This window comes from Tachysurus fulvidraco, chromosome 3, assembly GCF_022655615.1.
Source record: "Tachysurus fulvidraco isolate hzauxx_2018 chromosome 3, HZAU_PFXX_2.0, whole genome shotgun sequence".
Taxonomy (NCBI): domain Eukaryota; kingdom Metazoa; phylum Chordata; class Actinopteri; order Siluriformes; family Bagridae; genus Tachysurus; species Tachysurus fulvidraco.
In genome coordinates, this window is record NC_062520.1 from 23,883,771 (window position 1) to 23,898,994 (window position 15,224).

Sequence of the window (15,224 nt, forward strand, 5' to 3'; positions counted from 1 at the left end):
GCCTTAAAAGAAGAAACACATTACAAAAGGGTTATAAGAATAAGAACCTTAGAGTATCTTATATTCGGGTTTTATTAGTAAAAGGAATGTCTCATTGTGTTTTGTGTGTGTGTGTGTGTGTGTGTGTGTGTTCTGGTTGAAGGCCCCTATGAGTTCAATCAGAGAAGCCGCATGAGGTTATCTGGTCTTTGTGTAGGCTCCAGTCATTCTGGAGACAGTTGTGTGTGTGTAAAACTGGGTTGCTCATAGGTTGATTGAAGAGTAGATGTTGAAATTTAGGGTGCCTTGGACATGAAATCTAAAATGACCTGTACCAGACGCTACAAAGGTTAAAGAAAAAAAAATATCTTACTGCAAAAATATTATAACATTTTTTTTACTCACCAAACACCAGCAGTGAGGTTTTAGCATGGTTCACTACATTGATTTTAAATTAATTTTGTTGAACATGATTTCTATAACTAATCTATAACCCACCTAGTATAGTGACGCTGATGGGTTCAGACACAGAGTTTTGTAGGGTCTGTGTGTTATGGGCTATGCAGGTGTAATTGCCACTGTGACTGATCTGAATGTTGTTCAGTTTGAGCACTTGGCCCATTTCAACAAGCTCTGTTCCATTCACAGCCCACTGAAACTCAGCAGCAGGCCTGGACTCAGCTGAGCAGTATAATTTGAGATTAGACCCAGAACTGTAGAAGAGTTCCTCTGGATCTGCTGCTGCAGCAACATTTTCAGGACCATCTGCAATGGAACAGTCCATATTTAGTCATCTTTAGAGCCATCATGGTCTTATGGAGACCAAGTATAACATGAAGGATTTTTTTGATAAATATCATGACTGTCAACAAGTTGCATGATATGAAATGACTCACAGTAAATGGTAAGGTTCAATGGGAGACTCCTATTTCTGCTGATACTGTTGTATGCTTCACACTCGTATGGGCCTGTGTCACCTCTCATCACACTGGTAATGGTCAGTTTGCTGTTGTTGTCTGTTATCTGGATTCGCTCCCCTGCTGTTATCTCAGAGCTGTCATTTAGCCAAATAAATGAAAAAAAGGAGCCGGAAGCAGAGCAGACGAAACTCACAGTGTTGAATTCGACCAGCTCTGTTTGACTTGGTACTATGGTAACATTGGAGACTGGAACTGGGGGTTAAAATGTAGTACAGGGCTTACTGTAGATGGACACCAGTACAAATAAGATTTTAATGCAAATTTAACAATATGGCAAGAACAGAAAGACCATGTGACGGACTGTTACTTCTGTTTGATTAATGTGTCTGGTTTCTCTGCAAAAAATAGAAGTCAATTGAATACCCTAATCTGCCTTCAGCAATGAGACCTGTGCCACATGACAACAGACTTCCAATTCCGTAACTACCAGAGGAATGGACCTTAGACGAACCAGATAGAGACACTGGAATGCAGGGAACTGACAGTGACATTGATCCGGATTTTAAACCGTGCTTATCAGGCAATTCACATCTCATAACATAGTCAGAAGTAAACGATCTGGACAGAGATTTGGTTCTGTCAAAAGCAAAAGCCGAATTGCTGGGTTTGAGACTGCAGAAATGGTGTTTGCTGTTACCAGGTACGAAAACTTCTATTTTTCGAAGCCGCCAAAATGATATAACCAAATTCTTTGCACAAGTTGACAGTCTCTGTTTCTCTGATGACATCAAATGATTGTTCTCTGCTTTGGGTTGTGACTATTACCCACAAGTGTGGCGTCTCTTTATTGATTTGTCAATGTTAAGCCTCAAAGCTGTTTTGTTACACAATTGCAATGGCTATGCAGCACACATAAAAGAAACCTACGATAACATGAAAATGTTGCTGAAGCACATCCAGTACAGCAAGTACAACTGGAATATCTGTGGAGATCTGAAAGTTACTGGGTCCCAAGAATAAGTGAGGGTAAGATAAAAGAGGGCATTTTTGTTTGCCCTCAACTCAGACATGTTATGAGTGACAAGCGCTTCGAAGATCTGTTAGTTGGGCGAGAAATTATTGCCTGTAAAGCCATCAAAGATGTTTCTGACTATTTTCTTGGCAATTACAGAACCCTGCATTACATTCTGCTGGTAGACAAACTTCTCAGAGCATACAAAACGATGAAGTGCAACATGTCATTTAAGATTAATATCCTCCACTTGCACTTGGACAGTGACATACATGGTGAAAGGTTTCACCAGGACATTGCTACGAAGGAAAAACGATATCAGAGCAACCGGAATCCATCAATGCTTGCTAGCTACTGTTGGACCTGCAAGAGTGGCGTCTCTTTATTGATTCGTCAATGTTAAGCCTCAAAACTGTTTTGTTACACAATGGCAATGGCTATGCAGCACACATGAAAGAAACCTACGATAAAATGAAAATGTTACTGAAGCACATCCAGTGCAGCAATTACAACTGGAATATCTGTGGAGATCTGTTACGGTTTCCCAAGAATAAGATGGACATTGCTACCAGGACATTGCTCCAAAGAAAGCAACCGGAATCTGTCAATGCTTGCTGGCTACTGTTGGACACTGCAATTTGATGCACCAGACACTGGATACAAAAAAATACAGGAACAAAGTACTTTTAATTTGGTTGAACTTAACAGCGTATTAGAAACATAAATGTGATGAAATACGATATTGCCAGTAAACAGTTAACTGTCTATTTCTCAGATTTCCTACGTGGACCAAAACCAAAACTATATTTGTGCATAACCACCAGGTACCTGTCACAATCAAAATTTAAAAAAAAAAATATTCAAAGTTGTTAGCAATGAATTAGCTGTGAGTAAAAGTAAGTAAAGTGTATTTTAGTCCAATAAATCTGTTATTATAGAACTACAGATTTGTTATGTGGCCACCAGTCACCAATCTTTAGCCACCAGTCATGGAGCATTGAAAAGGTTTTGGAGATTTTGCTGCAGTATGGATGAAGAATTGCAGTGGCACACATGGAGTGGACAGTGACAGGGCATATAATTCATAGGAAAATCATTACAGAAATTTGTTTAGAACTATTAATAAATCTGTTTAGAACTCTAAAGTTCTATTAGTTACAGTATATTTGACAATATTCTTTCTCCAATTTAAAAAGATCACATGAAAGCAGGGAACTAAATAATGTTTTGCTAAACTTACAATGCATGAGTAATATGATAATGTTCAACAATTTGGTAGATGTGTACTGTAACTGGATTCAGCTTGTGATTCCTGTAACTGGATTCAGCTTTTACAGTATAGATAAAAAAATATTATTGTAAAATATAAACTGTAAAGCTATAAAATATCCTTTTATTTAAAAGGACTGTACAGGGTATATCTTACTGCAAAAATATTATAAAAAGTTTTTTTTTTTTACTCACCAAGTACCAGCAGTGAGGTGTGAGCAGTGTAAATAGTTGTAGTGTCTACAGTCAGTACATATTGTCCAGTATCACTCTCAGTCAGGCTCCTGAGCGTCAGAGCTAAAGATGTGGTGTCCAGACTGACTCTGTCTTTGTACGGTGGCGGTATAGTAACTCCATTCGGTGGTCCAGTAAGAATGATCGTTTCATTAACACTCCATCTGACTGCGTAGTGAGGAGGATCAGGAAGACGTTTTGGGGTAATTACTACATTCTCCCCAACTGTTTTAATTATACTCTCAGGTAATTCCAACACTTGGCCAAAGCCTCGACCTGTGTGAATAAACACAACAACAACAACAACAACAACAATAATAATAATAATACTAATAATAATGCGAACATTTGTATATTGTTAATGCTTATTTTCCATATTATGTCACTGTAGTTACTCACTGTATTCCTTTAATAAATAACCATATAATAGATGTATAAATATGTATAATATTGTGCTCACCTGAACATGTCAGCAGCAGAAACAGAGTGCAGCCCACAGCGTGTAAATCCATCAGGAAAGACCAATAATCGTCCCTAAAGAGAGAATTGTGCCGATTATTCACTCGATATGACCGAGATGAACCGTTGCGATCAAACTCGAATTAGAAAGTAAACGTCTGGGGAAAGCAGGTTTGTAAATAGTGTTAAACACATTCAAGAGTGAACTGAGGGAGTGAACTGAGAGAGTGAACTGCCTACAGGAACATTATTAGAGTAATTCTCCTCCTCCGGTTTCCCCAGATCTTTACATTCAGGTTCCGCCTTTATTGTCCACCTTATTGTCAGGTGATCAGTTTCATAGCCACTGAATGTACGATACAGTATATTTGAGAAAAAAAACGGTATAAAAATTCGTTTATTCTAATTGCATTCAACATCGTATGCAATGAAAACCACAATATAAATAATAATAATAATAATAATAATAATAATAATAATAATAATAATAATAATAATAATAATAACAACAATAAGAACAAGAACAACAATAAGAACAACAATAACAATATTTTTTACAATAATTTTATTCAAATATTGTTTGTTTTTTTGTTTGTTTGTTTATAGCTTGAGCCAAGAAGTCATCATTTTAGTTTGGAAACAAATGAAATAAAGTGTGTGACTTTGATCTGAAAAAAGATGATGCAGAGATGGACATGTTCATGTTTTTTTGTAATGAGTGATGATTACAGATCCATTTACAGATTAGGAAATATTTATGGGATATACTGTAAGCATTAGACTAGAATTCAAACTTAAATACAATGTTGATGAATGGCAACATCACAAACCTGAATTAAATTAAAACCAACAATAACTCACATACAATGCTCCAAATATAATTGAGTGAACCTACTGTAATCAGCAGTGTTGCGTACAAAAAGTCATATCCATTTGGAGATTAATGGAAAGTACGTGAAGAAGGAAGATCTCTAAGAATCTTGTACTATTCTGTAATGAATATCGAATACAACACTACAGCGCCACCGTCAGTCCAATCAGGCTCATATCTCTGCTTGGGGAACAGAAGATATTATTAGCTATTAAATTCATCCCCATTCTGTTTTGGTGCTTCAAGGATTCACCTTAATATCTCATTATGTGCCCGACTTCAGGCATTAATGTAACTGAAAATTCAATTCACTGCATATAATTTGCCGTTCAGATGTTACAGTGAAATATCACAGCAATAGCAGCAGTTTCTTGGGTATTTTTTGACAACAAATATATTTTCTTTGTTTAATTGAATATCATTTGCCATCGTCTGCTTCTGTGTGGTTTTGAGTAATAAGCTTGTGTCTCTGCTGCCTGAATTTATAATAATTTTTATCGTCATTTGGGATAGCTGACATTATGGGCTTATCAGTACACATACTGTATGAGTGTTTACTGTATTCACTGGAAATATCTAATATCAGCCAGTAGCTGGTGATTTTGACATAGAATGGAATTTATTTTATAGCAAAACAGTTAAAATTGTTATTGTTTTATTTATAGACAGTTTCTGAAAGGTATTGACCTTTTATAAAGTCTGATTTACTTTTTACAGTTTAGCCTAATCTTGTTATATAGTGTTAACATTAATTACGAACAAACAGATGTACTGTTACCATGTACTGTTATACAAACATTATGCCAAGCCATGGTTTGGTTGGGGGTGAAGAGTATTATCGGTGTCACCAAGATGAGGATGGCTGCGCTTTTGAATCTGGTTCCCCTCGGGATTTGTTTATCATGTAATCACAGGGAGGTTTGTTGTTCTTGTTGTTATTACCACCATCATCTCTGTTTATTAGGTTTACTGAATAACATTAAATTCAAACCTGGATTTGTGTAAAGCTACATTGTGACTATGAATAAAAAGCATCTGTAATGAAGTGAAAAAGAGACTTAGTAGAGAAATTCCCCACATCAACTCTCAATAATCAGCACACTTTTTTTTTTTTGCTTTAATAGTCCAGCAGACGTTTAGCATCACTACATGGTTCAGCAATATTACACACCTTCATGCCAAAGGCTTCCTGGGGTTTGGTGGAGCCTTCATTCTGATGTACTATAGCTTAGAGTTTTTGGATAACAATGATGTCACCTTAAATCTTCTTTCTGATGTCTGATGGTTGTGTTGCCTTAGAGCTGTTTTTAATATAAGCAAGTTTTTAAAAATCTTTAAAGTTTAGCCTGGGTGATAATCAATATAATCTCTAACCACTTTAAAAGATTTGTAAACTGATGAATCCTTGATTCAGTAGAAATTTTTTTCTTTTTATGTTTTATCTAGTTACTTTAAAAAGACAAACAGCTTTCATTTTCTTCCTCATCTTCCTGATGTTTTATTTTACTTCCTAAAAGGAATATTAGCTGGATGAACTAATTAGCAATAGTGGAATATTATCAAGTATTTATTAGGAAAAACACATAGCAAAGAAACAAAGCAAAGACATGCATACTGTATATCCAGACTGTACATGATACAATGCATAACCAATATGAAATGTAACAAATACTTAACAGGGAAATCGAGACAATAGAGATTGCTTATGAAAGGATGCTGGATTGAGGAAGTGTGGCTGATTTTCCTAATGAGTGTTCTGTGTTTCAGTGATTGGCGTCAGGATAAAAGAGGGAGTTTCAAACATGAAAATTAGACACATATGGCTAATAAATGATTTTACAGAATATATCAAGAATTGTCATTATAAAACAGTTAGTGACAGTTTTCTGCTTTAAATGATGGGAAAAAACAAGATGGAAAGCAGGGTAAAAAAAAATATTCAAGGATATTTCTTATCAAAGGCTACGTGAAGACCAGATAAACAACACTATAAATAACAGTATAATAAGACTAAGTATAACAACTACCTAGAATAAGTTAATTTCACTTAAGTACATTAGAATGGATAAAGTGATATTTATTTTCTTATAAAATTACTACACGTACATGTTTTTAAACATTTTCATCTATCAGATCTCTCAAATGTATAGACTTCTACTCATGCTATAATTATTTATAAAGATACTTAAAAATCATAATGTTTTCTCTCTCTTGACACCAATCAAATATTCACTGTTACTTCCTCTTCCCAGAGCTGGTGACATTTGTCCTCTGTAATCCCTACAGTATAACAGATAACAGGGTGTTGATCACACAATCATGTCTTTCTTCCTGAACTGGGTTTAAACAAACATTTTACAAAATAATCCTTCAGCAAAAGTTTTTGAAACTGAATAAGAATTACATGACTCAAAAATAAATGTAAGATCAGTAAACATTCAGGTGCGATTTGACACAGTTTTATGCATATAACAATACATTAAAAATTAACCATTAGGAGCAATGAGGGACATAATGTTTGTTAAAAATTCAAATGTCTGGACAGTTTGTAAACGTGCCAAGAAGAGGACAGATGAGCATACAGTTTTATAGTTTCAGAGTAGTACTGTACAGAGTTTAACTGAGTTTTGTGGTTGCCGTGTTTTAAGTCGTCCTGAAGGGCTGCATGAAAGCAGCTCACAAAATGCATCACCAAAACATCAGCAAGGATCAGTCACACTACAAACAGAATTGTGTTATAGCCAAATGAGATCTTGTGAACAATGACTGTTGTTATAACTCTGTTGAAATTGGGCAAAGAATGCATGAAGTGCTTATAACCTTCTTAGCCATTACAAGAGGAAGTATGTTGATGAAACGTTAGCTAAAAAATGTTTTTATTTTGTAAATAAAAATAGGCTCTGATATTCCAGGAGTGCCAATATTTAGAGTAACACAAACATTTCCCTGATTGTCTCAATCCACTTTACTACACTGTTCCTACACTTACTGTACTCAGGGCTGTCTGTCTGCCTCTGTATTGCATGGAAACATGCTCTATCCGGTGTATCATCTTGAGGATTTATTTTATTTAAGAGAGAAATAAAAATCACAATACATTTGGTAATACTATGTCTGAAATGTCAGCTACTCCATATCAATTTCTCGCAGTCTTGCAGTTGTAGTGAATATCAGCACAGCTGTGATTACTTGCAGCACTCATCCTGCACCCTTGTGCCTACAACCAAATCACAGCCGTGCATCAAGCATCGCATTAATTCAGGCAGGCCACGCAGTAAGCTGCATCAGCTGCTAATAAATACTCGCCTGGGTGTGTGTGTGTGTGTGTGTGTGTCTATTCATTCCCCAGTGCTGCCTCCCTGCCCAGTCCATGCATGCGCACGGACAGAACAGAACCATCCCGCCAACACCAACTGTATGCTCGCTAACCTTCATTTACGAAGTGGTCCTGACTGAATGATGTTCAATATAACTCCTGCTTGTGTAATATTTCATAAATATCATTTGTTGCATGAGTTATTCTGGAGTTTACTTCAGTGCTACTGTATATAAGAATTTCTCCAATCTACTACTTTGATGAAACTTATTCTTGTCCTAAATATAATTGAAGTAAAGCTACTTACCTCATTATCAAAAAAGAGCTGATTTCTGCATGTCAGGGGTTTTCATATATTACTCCCTAGATGGTTAGTAATACATTAATTCAATAAGCTGTACGTGACATCACAAAATGTCAGAATAACAATAGTTAAATTCATCACAATGGGGATAGGGTTAAATTAATAATGGTGTACAAATCAAATAAATGGACTGTTTACCTCATCAGGGTGAGGTGTGTGACGCATCACAGGATTGTTATGGGAGCCGACCATATTTTCATAGTATGTATCCTAAAAAATAAAAGAACGCTGTAAAATGTAAATAATTACATTTATGACATACATTTAATGGACTGTGTGTTTACTGATGATTATTAAGTTTTCAGATGATTATTAGTACACATTTGAGTCAATGTAATTTCATGACTTTGAGCAGCATGACACAGACTAATCTATGGCTTCTACAGTACATGCTATGGGATGAAGTACAGTCGCCCCAGTAGCTTAAAACGTAAAGAGCATCTAAATTCAATATCTTCCAGTGTAGCAATAGTGTAATAGCAATAATGTACAAATCAAATTAATAGACTCTTTACCATAACAGGGTGAGGTGTGTGAGGCATCTGAGTGTCAGATCCACCCACAGTCACCCTGGTGTTCAGATTATGGAATCTGGGGATATTTTCATACTGTGAATCCTAAAAATAAAAGCAGAACTCTGTAAAATGGGTAAATAAATACACTTGACATACATTTAGTGAACTGTACTTTACTGATGAACAATTTCATTAAAAGTGATAAGCAAATTATTAGTACACATTCAAGTCCATGTAACTTCATGACTAAGCAGCACAACACACACTAATCTATGGCTTCTACATGCTGTGGGATGAAGTACAGTCGTTCTAGCAGCTTTAAAGGTAAAGAGCAGCTAAATTAAACATCTTGCAGTGTATCTTGCTTCTTCAAATTGAAACTAATTTTCCTAATATCACCACTTTTTTCTTGAATAAAGAAACTGACTTACATGTCCACCTGCATTATGTGTTGCTGTATAAGAAAGAATATATAAATAGATCATTATGTTGTAGTAAATGATGGTGTATATAAATACTGTACAGCCTAAACAAACACAGAATCTCCCAGGAATGGCATAATCAATCTCATAAAAATGCCATCAGCTAATGTCTGGTCTTTAACGCTGAGCAAATATTTATCAATGACTGAAGATCTTCACACAAACCTCCACTCTGGTTATTTCCTCTGGAGTTGTTCTTGGCCTGAATGACAGTAAAATGTAGACCAGATTATAGTGTCATACAGATTGAAGTGTTATTTCATATTACATGAGTGAGCAACAAGAAGACAAATTTACATAGACATATTTAATATTAAGAACACATACATTGATTTGATATCAAATTTTACTTCACCTTTATAAAAACAGCACTTTGAGTGTTAACAGTTATAATTATGAACAATTAAACAATTATGATACTGACTTCATGTTCTATGAGTCGCTTACAAAAAAATACATGTTTATAACTCATAGAAACTATGAATACCCATATGAATACCTATTACTAAATACCCATATATGAAATAAGTATATTTGAAATTAAGGGTTTAATTTACTTACTCTTTTACTTTCACAAAATAGAAAATCAAACCAGCAATTGCAGCAACAGCTAATAAAACTCCAATAACAATCCCAGCTATAGCTCCTGCAGACAGTGAATCTCCATCTCCTCCTTCACTCCCTCTATCTATTAATAGATAAAAAATAGAAACCTGCAGATTATCTTTTAAGAACATGTCACAAAAATGTGTTGTACAAAAATTATAGAAATATATTAAAGGTATGTTTGAAAGCCAGTGTTGACATTTGAAATGACCAAAACAAACACGCCCCTAACCCAAATGGGTCCCACCCCTGAATTGATAGCTCCGCCCACACATACATACGTAACCCAGCCAACTAATGGAAAGAAATGTATCTTTATCATAGCTGAAGGGAAAAACAATACGATTGCAGTAAACAAACAAGCAAAAATGACAAGCATAATCATGCAAAGGACGGTATATATTAGTTCTGTGAAGCAAAGCAAAACCAACGTTACTCACCTATTGAGAAGGAAAAAAGCGCCTCGGCGTCTTAAGTAAAGTTAGAGCTATACACTGTTACTACACAAAACGCTGTTGTAGCTGCCTCTCTACATTACTACGATAGAAAAGAGGTGTTATTTGTGTAGTAACAGCGTTTAGCTCAGGAGTTATTGACTCGGGAATCTCCAATCTGTGAATATGCGCCAACTTCCCGCTCCTTCAGGTCTCTCCAACGCTGGAAAGCTGATCCTATATTAACACGGGTCCTACATCTTGCCTTATCGTAAGCCTTTCTTCGCTTTCTTTCTTTGTTTTTATTCTCCATGCCAATGTTATAACCGCCTCCAGAGATAATGTCAGGCTGACTCTCTCTCTCTCTCTCTTTGTATGATGGAAGTATATTATTTGCAGTAACTTAACTTACGTCTTGTACTGTCAAGCAAAGCCCTACAAGTATTAGCATTTAATAAACTTCACATTCAAGAAGTACTCTCAAAAGCAGAGTTTTAATAAGGAAGATGGTCACTGAAAATTTGATTTTCTAAACACTGACTGATTTTCACCCCTCGCCACTAGATTATATTTATATAATAATCACATGGAGTTATCAGAATTTTTGAAACGATTAATTTCCGCAAAGTGCAGATAGAAATTAAAATTATAGAAATAATGCTTTAAATTAAATGTTATTTCTACTACAATATAATATCTATAGTAATTCAGAGGGACATGAAGCATTAGCATTACCTTTAAGCCTAAGCCTAAAAGATTTTGTGTTATTGATAAGCTGATGCACTTTGTAAGGAGATAATTATTTAACAACTAAGGAAGGATTGCTCATTGTCTGTGCTTTGTAACATTCATCACAGGAGTCTCTGGTTTTCACGGAAACATGACACACTCATAATGAATTATTTTCCTATAACAGCATGCCACAACTCTGTTTACTCCTTACATAATACTGTACAAAACATACTACTTAAATAATAATTTACTTCCTTGTGAGTGCAAAATATTGTATCAATCCATTTTCAATTTCTTTGTGAAGAGATTAATCTGTCAGTGTTTTTCAGGTTAACTAATTTATTTACAATTTTTCTATTGCCATCTACTACAGTTAAATAAACATTTTTTCTACCAAAATTTCAGCAACAATAAAAATTCTCCACATTTCCAGGGGAGCTGCTTTGATTTGAATTTAATTTTGTTGCACGATTTCAATAACTAATCTATAACCCACCTAGTATATTGACGCTGATCGGTTCAGACACAGAGTTTTGTAGGGTTTGTGTGTTATGGGCTATGCAGGTGTAATTGCCACTGTGACTGATCTGAATGTTGTTCAGTTTGAGCACTTGGCCCTTTTTAACAAGCTCTGTTCCATTCACAGCCCAATGAAACTCAGCAGCAGGCCTGGACTCAGCTGAGCAGTTTAATTTGAGATTAGATCCAGAACTGTAGAAGGGTCCCTCTGGATCTGCTGCCACAGCAACATTTTCAGGACCATCTGCAATGGAACAGTCCATATTTAGTCATCTTTAGAGCCATCATGGTCTTGTGGAGACCAGGTATAACATGCATGATTGTTGGATACACCTCATGACTGTCAACAAGTCGCATGATATAACATGACTCACAGTAAATGGTGAGGCTGAATGGGAGACTCCTATTTCTGCTGATGCTGTTGTATACTTCACACTCGTATGGGCCTGTGTCACCTCTCATCACACTGGTAATGGTCAGTTTGCTGTTGTTGTCTGTTATCTGGATTCGCTCCCCTGCTGTTATCTCAGAGCTGTCATTTAGCCAAATAAATGAAAAAAAGGAGCCGGAAGCAGAGCAGACGAAACTCACAGTGTTGAATTCGACCAGCTCTGTTTGACTTGGTACTATGGTAACATTGGAGACTGGATCTGGGACTTAAAATATAGTACAGGGCTCAGACACACAACTTAATACACAAGGTAACACAAATTAACTTTAAAAAAGATAAGGATAAAGATAATAAAGATATATTTTAACTATACTTTTGTAGTAAAAAACTTAAAAAAAAAAATAATAATAATAATTAGAATAATAAGTAAAATTATACAATAATTCTTTATCTCTGAAATTAAGGAATACTCTCAAAACCAAGGAATTGCCTAAATGGCTGAAAACACCACAGTTTCGATCACAATTACACAATTTTGTGTAATTCATACAGCAATTTGCTAAAACTAATATATTATAAACTAGATTTATAAATTAATAAGATTCAAATGGACATGATTTTATACTATTTAAAGCTGCTGGTTGTTATTAAAATAAGGAAAGCCCTTACAATATACATACAATGGTTCATTAACAAAGGATTTGGAATCAGAAACTAATAATGAACACCCCCCCCTCGGGATTTACAAGTTCAATTCAATTCAATTTATTTATATAGCACTTTTAATTCACATTGTCTTAAAGCAACTTTACAGAAGTATAGAAACAAGTTAAACCACAAATGCACCAATATCCCTGTGTTGTGTATTAAAATAAGATTTTCACATAGGCTACAATGTCTGTCAAAAACAGTCTCTGCTTAATAAACAGGCAGCACAACGTTGATATTTAATAATATAACACTAATATTAAGAGATATTTAAATTCACTAAAATATTCAACTCAAACAATACTGATATACAATAAATAATATAAACACTTTAATAAACATTTCTTTGTTACATTTTAATGAATGTTTATATGAAGTCTCTTATAGAATCAGAGGCATTGTCAAGCAGCAGTTTGTGAATACAAATGCTTAATTGTACTGATAACTTTTTCACTGTTGTACAGAGCAGCAGCAGAGAAGCAAACACCTGAGCAGTAAAGTTTTACCATGTATTTACAAAATAAGAAACTGTAAAACAATTGTGTTTAAAAGAAAAGTTTTTTTTTACTCACCAAGTACCAGCAGTGAGGTGTGAGCAGTGTAAGTAGTTGTAGTGTCTACAATCAGTACATATTGTCCAGTATCACCCTCAGTCAGGCTCCTGAGCTCCAGAGCTAAAGATGTGGCGTTAAAACTGACTCTGTCTTTGTACGGTGGCAGTATAGTAACTCCATTCGGTGGTCCAGTAAGAATGATTGCTGTATTAAAGTTCCATCTGACTGAGTAGTGAGGAGGATCAGGAATACGTTTTGGGGTAATTACTACATTCTCCCCAACTGTTTTATTTATACTCTCAGGTAATTCCAACACTTGGCCAAAGCCTCGACCTGTGTAAATAAACAAATATATACGTTTAGCTTCGTTTATTCCTCTTTTTTTTTGTCTGCGTTCTGTCAGAAATCACAGGAATAAAAACAGACCCAAATGTAAGGATATAAAATAAAAATAGATTTCATTAACAAAGACAATAAATAAATAAATAAATAAATAAACAAACAAACAAACAAATAAATAAATAAATAAATAAATAAATACACGAAACCAAAACACTGAGCGCAGAGGAAATAAATCCACATAATAATGAACCCAATAATAAACAGGTGAGTGAGACAAGACACGTGACAGAAAACACTGCCGGAACGCCCCCTAACGGTCGAGCAGAGAATGTCCATGCAGGAGTCCTGACAGGGAATTACATAATAAAGCTGTATTTAGAGTAAAGTTTCAATAAGATTATCAACTGTAGATTTTGGAGAGAGAGAGAGAGAGAGCGAGAGAGAGAGAGAGAGAGAGAGAGAGAGAGAGAGAGAGAGAGAGAGAGAGAGAGAGAGAGAGAGAAAGAGAGAGTCACCTGAACATGTCAGTAGCAGAAGCAGACTGCAGCACACAGTGTGTAAATCCATCAGGAGAGATCCGGAGCTCCACCACTGCTACTCAATAATCGTCACTAAAGAGAGATCTGTAGTGAATAATCACTTCAGGCTTCAGTGGATAAAATAGTGTTATGTTCAGTTTCCGCCTTTGTAACTGTATAACTAGCCATAGAGTGTCATACTCTGTGACCTTTGAACAAAACTTTGTTCATGCAAATTCTCTTCAGATGTCAAACCCATATATGTTGTTATAGCAATATAAGATGTTCACCTCAGTTAATATCTGAAAGATCATTTCTGAATTTGTCAGTTATGAGCTACCGACACTGATCAGACAGCGCCCTCTACTGGCCAAATACAGTTTCACACAGTCACAATATCAAGCATTCAGTGTCAGAAAAGAGCAAAAAGCACCTGTAGAAAAAAGTTAAAATAAATTACACAGATGATTTTTCTATTCACAAATGTGTCACACTGACAAGCAAAACTTTCACTGTACTCTTTTTATTTTATTCTCTACTAAAGACAGTTAAATGATATTACGTTATTATGTTTATGTAAGATGAGGGTCATGTATACATTTTCTGTTCAGTAGAAATCACTATAAAATCACTAAACAGAGAACAGAACAGACTGGAAGATTAATGATAATTTCCATATTTACACAAATCACAATATAAATATTTCATTTATCTATATCTCTTATGAATTACAGGAAAAATGATAAAAGCTTTAAATTCAGATGCATCAGATGTATATCTATCTATCAGAAAGCAGATCAGTAACCTTTTAAACAATATTATTCACACTAATGTTTCTCTCTCCTTACAGGACAGGATAAACACTATACATAGTGTATAGAACAGCTTACAAGCATAACAAAGTGAAATATAAAATGCATAGGCTTTGACTGCCTATATTTATTTTAATCATTCATACAGAATTTTGTTTTTAATCTAAATCATAATGTTTTTTTAATC

General features: G+C 35.1%; 3 protein-coding genes across 6 annotated transcripts in view; all 3 read right to left on the minus strand.

Moving 5' to 3' along the window:
• LOC125140831 (carcinoembryonic antigen-related cell adhesion molecule 5-like) overlaps positions 1–4,146 on the minus strand; it is a 31,317-nt gene extending 27,171 nt beyond the window's left edge. The window contains exons 1-2 of the mRNA XM_047810925.1: positions 3,875–4,146; positions 3,376–3,690 (exon numbers count right to left, since the gene is read on the minus strand). Of these exons, the coding sequence (XP_047666881.1) occupies positions 3,376–3,690; positions 3,875–3,926 (367 nt within the window). The 5' untranslated portion in view covers positions 3,927–4,146. The remainder of the gene's footprint in view (positions 1–3,375; positions 3,691–3,874) is intronic.
• The window catches only part of LOC125140832 (carcinoembryonic antigen-related cell adhesion molecule 6-like), a 53,338-nt gene extending 38,936 nt beyond the window's left edge, over positions 1–14,402 (minus strand). For 2 of the 4 annotated variants that reach the window (XM_047810929.1, XM_047810928.1), the window contains exons 1-10: positions 14,223–14,402; positions 13,384–13,698; positions 12,087–12,368; positions 11,690–11,956; positions 9,983–10,109; positions 9,587–9,623; positions 9,371–9,393; positions 8,940–9,041; positions 8,563–8,634; positions 8,368–8,423 (exon numbers count right to left, since the gene is read on the minus strand). In XM_047810929.1, coding sequence (XP_047666885.1) covers positions 9,002–9,041; positions 9,371–9,393; positions 9,587–9,623; positions 9,983–10,109; positions 11,690–11,956; positions 12,087–12,368; positions 13,384–13,698; positions 14,223–14,274 — 1,143 coding nt within the window. In that variant the 5' untranslated portion in view covers positions 14,275–14,402 and the 3' untranslated portion in view covers positions 8,368–8,423; positions 8,563–8,634; positions 8,940–9,001. Of the gene's footprint in view, positions 1–7,179; positions 7,463–8,367; positions 8,424–8,562; positions 8,635–8,939; positions 9,042–9,370; positions 9,394–9,586; positions 9,624–9,982; positions 10,110–11,689; positions 11,957–12,086; positions 12,369–13,383; positions 13,699–14,222 lie in introns of those variants that run through there. The other 2 variants (XM_047810927.1, XM_047810930.1) reach the window with 2 other exon arrangements.
• LOC125140842 (carcinoembryonic antigen-related cell adhesion molecule 5-like) overlaps positions 1–15,224 on the minus strand; it is a 141,933-nt gene that overhangs the window by 87,280 nt on the left and 39,429 nt on the right. The window lies entirely within an intron of this gene.